The following is a 7,671-nucleotide window of genomic DNA, read 5'->3' as shown; positions in this document are numbered from 1 at the left end:
TTTTATTTTATTACTAGTTAACCAATAGTGTCTAATGGTACACCAATAATCTTATTTTTAGTACATTGTTAGTAGATGTTGGGTTAACTGTTGGTTAATGTGTCATAATTTTTATTTTGAATATATGGTTATAAGTTGTAGTATTTTGTGTAAAAAAATCTATTGGCGTTTTTATATTTTTATATAATTTTGTTTTTAAAATACCGTTAGTGAACCGTTGATAAGTTTATAATTAATTAATTTTTAATATATCGTTAATAATTTTTAGTAAATTAAAATTGTGCATATAAAATATAAATTATTTTCTAGTATACCTCTAGTCACATGTTAGTATACCACTGGTTAATCAAATCGTATTTCTGAGATTAAAAAAAATATTTTTAAAAATAACAAAAGTCAGCTTTGTAAAAAAATTACAAATTGTATTTTTCAAAAACAAACTTTGACATTGTATTTTTTGAAAATATTTTAGCTTTCTATAGGTATTTATCTAAAGAAGCCGGAAAAACTAATGTCCAATTGGCGAAATCCAGATGAGTTGCTTGCAGAAGACATTGTGATGCTTTAACAACAATTTGCAATTTTTCATCTCATATTTCTATCATCAGAAATTTTTATCTCGTTGATTTGTATAAGAGGATTGGAACTTTTATTTATTTATTTTTTTCTTAATGTATTCGTAAAAAATTATGTGCTTCATTTATAACACTTATTTTAGCGTTGTAATAAAATTTTATATTTTTTCTTAAAAAATAAATAAATGAATAATAAAGCATTCATATATGGTAACAACTTGTCGACAAATAAATAGAAAAATTCACCACTTACATTAATATGTAGAAATTGCGTGTATTCTTCTTACCCATCTTCGGGTTTAGATTAAATTGATCTCGATGAAAAATAAACATTTTTATACAGTTTCTCTAAAGACCAAAATCTTCTATCTTCATGTTACCATTAGCATTAGTATTAGCATTAGCATTGCCCAAGCTGAATTGATCTGTTAATATAGCAACAACCATAAATAAAAAAATGTCAAAAAGGCTTAATTATTTTATAATCACAAATTTTAGCGTCTTTTTAAAATTTAACAAAACAAATTAATTTTTTTATAACATCAGACATAAATTTTTGAATTTATGCAATTTGAAACATCGGACAACATCAGTTAAAAAATTATTGATGTTGACGCCAAAATAATGTACATTTTGGTTGTCACATCAATATTAAAAAAAAAAAATTTGTATTTTGAACTAAAAAAGCAGTTCATGGTTTAAATTACTAGAAGTGAACTTTATGTTAAAATCTACTAGATATGTTCAAATTTATAAATTTTTAAAACGATTAAGCCTAGAAAAAAAAATAACATTCAACACACAAATTCTAAGTAATTTGAGTATTTATTATTCTAGATAAAATCGTCTTGTTATTAAATTTCATAGACATTTATATATCAGATAACACACTACTTGAGGTATGTAGATTAACATTTAGATGAGTTGGACTCGATAATTACGTAGTATATTATGTGTATATCTTTTTGATTAAAAAGATAGTATGCGTAGCTTCTAAATCTATAAGCATCAAAATTCTAGTGGCACATGGACACCTATGTGGCAGATTTATATTTATCTTTAACTCAAATATTACATGAAAAAATGTAGTAACTTTATCTTAATATAGTTAATCCAATATTATCCACATAAACCCGGTGAGGGAATCAGGATTTTTTTCGTATCCGAACCTAACATCTAATTTACATGTAATTTTTCAGCAGTCCAAACCGATAAATTTTATATTCAACTCAAACTATGGAATCAACAAATTCATAAATTTAATAAAAATTATAGATTTTGAAACCATAAATCAAAAAAGAAAAATGCTCAATCGTGATGAAAAAACAACGATTGCAAAAGTATTAAGTTCATCACTGAAAAAATAAGCGTTAAATTATCTAACAGTTTTTAGTGACGACAGAAATCAACTCGGTCGCTAAAATTGTTTTATAACATATTATATCTCATAATTAATTATGGTAATAACTAGTCTAAATATGTAAATTCAACCAAAAAATAGAAATGTAAGTATAAGGGGCCATCTACATACCTTCAACTCCTTAGCTCCGGCCACCGTTCAACGGCTGCTGGCCTGAATTCGACGGTTGTTGAAAATCAAGAATATTTATATAGCCTGTCTTATGATTTCGGACACGAAACTGATGATAATCTGCATAGGAAACTGGTCTTGCCCATTGAAAATCTCCTCTCAACTGATTCCCATGTCCATGCATAATATTACTAGATTGCCCATTGCTATATACTTGAGAATTTCCTCTTTGCTCTACTTCCAAAAAAGCTTGCTCACTATTATCAACATAACTATTATTAAGCCCCAAGAGTTTGTCTTCTCTAGGCAAAGGACATATCGGTAATTGACTTACATTATCTTGCTCAAGTAAACCCACCCATGAAGACTGATTATTCAGACCTAAAACATCAACGTTAACGCCGTTACCGTTATTAAACTCCAATTCCGAATTCTCACTGCTACTATTACCATAATTCACACAAATTTCATTATTTGCAGACGAATTATTAGTATAAACAGCATTCTTTAAGAACTGATTTTGTTGATTTAACTGAAGATTTTGAACTCTCAACGTTGAAATCTCCAGTTGAAGCTGGTTAAATTTCCCTAATGGTCCATAAACTTTGTCTTGCTTCCATTGATGAGCTTCCCAAACTAAAGATTCAACAGCTCTTGGCCTATCTTGAATTGGAAGTTCTTTCAAAATCTTGTTCATGTTGCTTATTCCGAAAATTTTCTGAGTCGCTTGAAAATCTTCTGTTCTGTCGAAGTTAAAATAGGGTTGCAGATAACAATGGCTTCTGCATCTTCTCCGTTGATGCTTGCATGCCGCGCAGCCTTGTCGATTGCTGGTCGATTCGCCATTGGTGTTGCTGTAATTTTCTGTTGATGATGACATTATAATTCTTGAGCAGTTTGAGCTATAATTTAGAGAAAAAAAACAAGAAGACGGTCAAGAATAATTGTGATTTAATTTTGTTGTAACTAGTGATTAATTGGAGCTGAATAATTTAACAGAACGAAAGAGAAAATTTACAGAAGAAGAATATGGCGCCGAAAAGAAGGAGCTGATTAGGAAGATTTTGATAATAAATAGGAATAAGCTTATATAGTAAAATCTAGGGTTTTAAGTTTTTGATTACAAGCAGCGTTGCTCATTGGTTAATTAGTCCTTTTTGGTCATTATGCGATCACAAGATATTAATTTTCTTATAATTTATTGGGGCAATTAGTAATTTCCCGACATTAGATTATAATTATTAGTTTACCCACAAATTTTAAAAAGTTTACTGTTTATCCCATGATGTTTATTAAATTATTAAAAAAAATTGCGTTGTTTATGATTTTTTGAATTTTTTACGAAAGAAAATTAAGGTTATGAGTAAAAATAATTTTTTATTTTGACAAAAAAAAACTCTTTAACAAGCGGAAGGGGCTAGTAATTAATTTAATCAAATATTTTGGAATAAACACTTGACTTTTTAAAAGTCATGAAAAAACTTATAATTGTGACATAATGTCAGGAAATAAATACTCCCTAATTTATTTAACCAAGCTAATAAAATGTGAATTATTATATATACTTTATTATTATTTTCCTATTGGGTTTTGCAAGAGATTTTTTTTAATACCCAACTAAAACAAAATTTTTCTAAACTAGTTTGTTTTAAATAAGTGTAAGCATAAAATGAACTATGTTTGATTGTCGTTATGAACAACAAATAGTCTATTAAGTTATATTTTGCATAGATTATGTACCAATTAAATTGAATGGTATCTATTTGATTTATTTGGTAACCAGTTTGGATTAATTTTTATTAACTTGCATATGAATATGATCTAACTTCAGGCTTCCTAGAAAGTTAATTACTCAGGACATATTATCATGGGTAATAGTGAATAATCTTGCACGGTCTTCACTTATTAAATTTGAATTCTTATTTTTAATTGTTTAAATATCAAAAATAACAATATCCTTATAAATTAATTGATAATCTAAAGCTGGTAATGTCTTTAATTACCCTTCAATTAGTTTTTTCTATATGATAGTTCTTTTCATGAATTAAAATTTTCTAAAATTGATTAAACTCAGATTCGGTCCATCTATAAAATAAATGGTGAAAGTTAATTGACATAGTATAAACTCTTTCAACTATTTAGTTTTAGTTAAAAAGAAAGTTAACTGTCAATTTTTAAGTAAATAAAATAGGGATTATTATAAATTCAGTATGTGAACTTGTTTAAAAATAACAAATTAATATTTGAAATAATATTTATTGCGATTTAGTGTTTAAACTTGTTAAAAAGTTAGAAATTGGCGTTTGACCTTGCTTAAATGTTAAAAATAAGTGTTTCCAGTGGGTCATTTTCAGGTTATAAGTTACTAATATTGAAATAAGACAAATTAAGCTCTTATAGTTTTTAGACAGATGTAATATATGCAAAAAGAAAAAAAATTTTCAATTTAGTTTATTTTTTTAATTTTCAAATAAGAAAAAAATAAACTTCTGAATTAATACAAAAAAATTATTGTTTGAATAATAATTAACTAAATTAAACATAACTAATCTAGTTTAATAGGTAATCCAAAGAGTGCAGACTCTAATAATCTAGATTCATCATTATCAGTTTGAACAACATTTATAAAAAAAATCTATAAATAATAATGATGAATCTAGATTTTAGAGTCTAAACTATCGATTAAATTACCTATTGAATTAGTTTAATTAAATTTAATTAAATTAATTATTGTTCAAACAGTGTCTTTTCATACTATTTTAGAAGTTTGTTTTCTTCTTATTTGTAAAATAAAAAAGATGGACTAAATTAAAAATATTTTTTTATATTTATTAGTACGGTTACTTAATAACTCTATAAACCTTTTTTTTTGACATAGTAACTTGTAACATGAAGATGACCTCCTTAAAACACTGGAAAAAATTGACAACTACCCTACTTGTGTGAAAATATTATAAATTTTACTAAAGGAAAAATCAAAGTTGAATAATACAATTATCAAATTTCAAATTGCAAAAATAACAAATTTGATATAGTAAATACGGTTAGAATAAATAAGGATATAAGATGTTATGATTTTGAATATCTCCTATAAATGGGTAAACTAACATATTGGGAATATATTTTCAAGAATCTTCAAGATTCATAAGGAGAAATTACTTGCATTTAACAAACTTTCCATATATAATGGAATTGCAATGACTTTTTAAAAACGTATCAATATTTGAAATTAGCAAATCAGAAACTCATTAAAAAATAAAAAAAATTCAGCAAATAAGACAATCAAGAAATCATCAAACAGTTTTGTAAACAAAAAATGCATTAACTCATCATAAACAATCATCAAATATGAATATACAATATAAATTCATTTATTTGTAAAAAAAATGATATACTGTCAGTTTACATGTAATTAACCATTAATAAATTAAATTTAATAAAAAAATTATTAACATTATAAAATCATTTTTAGATAAATCTAACTATAATATGTCATAAAATTAACAGTACACCAAATTAGCTAACTGTCAGTTAACCAGTAGTCACTTATTAGTTAACTTTAACAAATAAAAAAAAAGATAATTAACATTATGTATTCATGTTTTAGATAACCAACACAAGTATATTTAACTAATAGTTAACCGTTAGAAAACATATAATTACCCCCTAATTATTTTTAAAATTATTCAAATATAACAAAAAAACAACTGAACATCAAATTTCAATTATTTTAAAAATAATCATACGTATAAAAATAACTATTAGTCACATATTAGTTAACCGTAATTAAAAAAAAAGTAATTATCAATATATTCATGTTTTATATAAAAAATCATACAAAGTTAGTTAACTATTAATTAACCATTAGAAACATATAGTTAACCTTAATTATTTTTACATCATTGTTAAAATCCCAATTACAATAAAAAAGACAATGGCTGCCAGCCACCGCGCCTTCGTTCATTGTTTGCTTTCGTTCATCGTTCGCCTATCTTCGTCTCACTCCAACGACTGCTTTCTTCGTTCAACTCAAACCGTCTTCGTTCATCGTTTTTTTCATCAGTTTGACAGAAAAAAACTGCAATATAAAAAATAACAAGGACGATTCAAAAACTTTAGAAATACTTGTAGAATTAAAGTTTCTGTTATAAGTTAACTAATAGTGTACTAATAGTTACCTAATGGTTAATTAGCATGGATACTGACAGTAATTATTTTCTAAAAAAACATAATACTCTCAGTTCACCTATAGTTAACCATCTAGTAACTCCATAATAACACTTACACAATTAACAAACAAATAAAATGCATAAAAAAATAAAAATTAACATAACTAACACAATACAGAGTTCATAAAAAGGGTCTAACACATAAATACATTCTAATCTCAGTTCACCCATAGGTAACCAACTGACAATTAAATATTAACCATAAACAGATTAAAAACATTAAACATGCATTAAAAAAATTGAAAAATTAAAACAACAAATACATAATTTAAATACATGTAAACAAAACAATCAAATAGAAAACATTTAGTTACACACCCTAAAATACATTATTGAATCACAAGAAACAAAATACAAAAATCAATTAAATGTAAAAAAAATAAAGAATTTTAATAAAAATTACCTTAACAAAAGTATGAGGAGAAGGAACAATTTTTTTTTTCTTTTGATTATCAGTGACCGTGAACTCTAGGGTTCTTACTCGTAATTTGAACATCATCAAAATCAACCTTCCGTTTGCTAGATACCCTCTTCGATTTTGTCATTGCGGGTGTCTTTGATGGGGATGATTTCATATCTGATTTATTTGTTGAAGAAGCTCTAGTTTTCGCCATTCCATAATTCCTGTCAACCTAAAATCAAAAAAAGAGAAAGATTTGGAAAGTGGGATTGGGGAGTTGTTTGAGGAGTTATTTGTGGAGAAATTTTCGGAGATATTCTTGGAAGAATCTAATTGAAATTTAAATAGGGAGGTTACCATTTCTGATAAGGGCTATTTTCAAATTAGAAAACATATAATTGCTAATAAAAATTCTAAAATTCAAAAAAATTAAAAGGCCACCGTATTTCTCTAAACCCATTTTTGGGCCCGTAAAATTCTAATAAAAATGTCAAAACCCCGTAACCACTCTAATTTTCTCTAAAACACTTGTCTATAATTTTTTAGTAAATTCAAAAAGCAATTCGTAATAAATTTTAGTTAAGATAATAAATTTTTATTTGCAAATAAAATCACACAATAAATTTATAATAATCCCAATAAAATACTTTAAAGAATAAATGCCTTGTAAAAATTAGAGTGTGTTGAGCTGCTTCTAGTTGTCTAGTGTATATATCTGTTTGCTAGATAATAGCCGGCTAAATCCTTTTAAAATTCCTATATTTTTATCTTTTTATTTATTTGGTCTTTTTTTTAATTCTATCTTTATTTAGTCATTATATTTAATTTATTTTGAATTTGTAAGTCCTTTTTAGACGGAAAAAGAGCATGCACTACTCTCTTTGTAATACACGCGTAAAGCCAAATTTGAAGAATGACTAGATAAATTAAAAATTA

At 25.9% G+C, this 7,671-nt stretch overlaps 1 protein-coding gene and 1 long non-coding RNA gene across 2 annotated transcripts; both read right to left on the bottom strand.

The window, feature by feature from the left end:
• Window positions 1–805: 805 nt before the first annotated feature.
• LOC126665894 (LOB domain-containing protein 4-like) lies at window positions 806–3,129 on the bottom strand. The gene is made up of 2 exons (XM_050358826.2): window positions 2,107–3,129; window positions 806–1,000 (listed from the first exon to the last, which is right to left on the bottom strand). Exon 1 carries the CDS (start codon window positions 2,984–2,986, stop codon window positions 2,117–2,119), a length of 870 nt encoding a protein of 289 aa, XP_050214783.1. The 5' UTR covers window positions 2,987–3,129; the 3' UTR covers window positions 806–1,000; window positions 2,107–2,116.
• Window positions 3,130–5,952: 2,823 nt separating this feature from the next.
• Window positions 5,953–7,022, bottom strand: LOC126670085 (uncharacterized). The gene is made up of 2 exons (XR_007638650.2): window positions 6,739–7,022; window positions 5,953–6,184 (listed from the first exon to the last, which is right to left on the bottom strand). It is a non-coding gene; the product is annotated as an uncharacterized LOC126670085 (long non-coding RNA).
• Between the last annotated feature and the right edge of the window lie 649 nt (window positions 7,023–7,671).

This window comes from Mercurialis annua, linkage group LG1-X (assembly GCF_937616625.2).
Source record: "Mercurialis annua linkage group LG1-X, ddMerAnnu1.2, whole genome shotgun sequence".
Taxonomy (NCBI): Eukaryota; Viridiplantae; Streptophyta; class Magnoliopsida; order Malpighiales; family Euphorbiaceae; genus Mercurialis; species Mercurialis annua.
Note: the sequence above shows the minus strand (reverse complement) of the source record. Positions and strands in the feature narration are given on the sequence as shown.

Bases quoted from the DNA above. Each gene is read 5' to 3' on its own strand.
- LOC126665894 (XM_050358826.2), bottom strand. From the start codon at position 2,986: ATGTCATCATCAACAGAAAATTACAGCAACACCAATGGCGAATCGACC.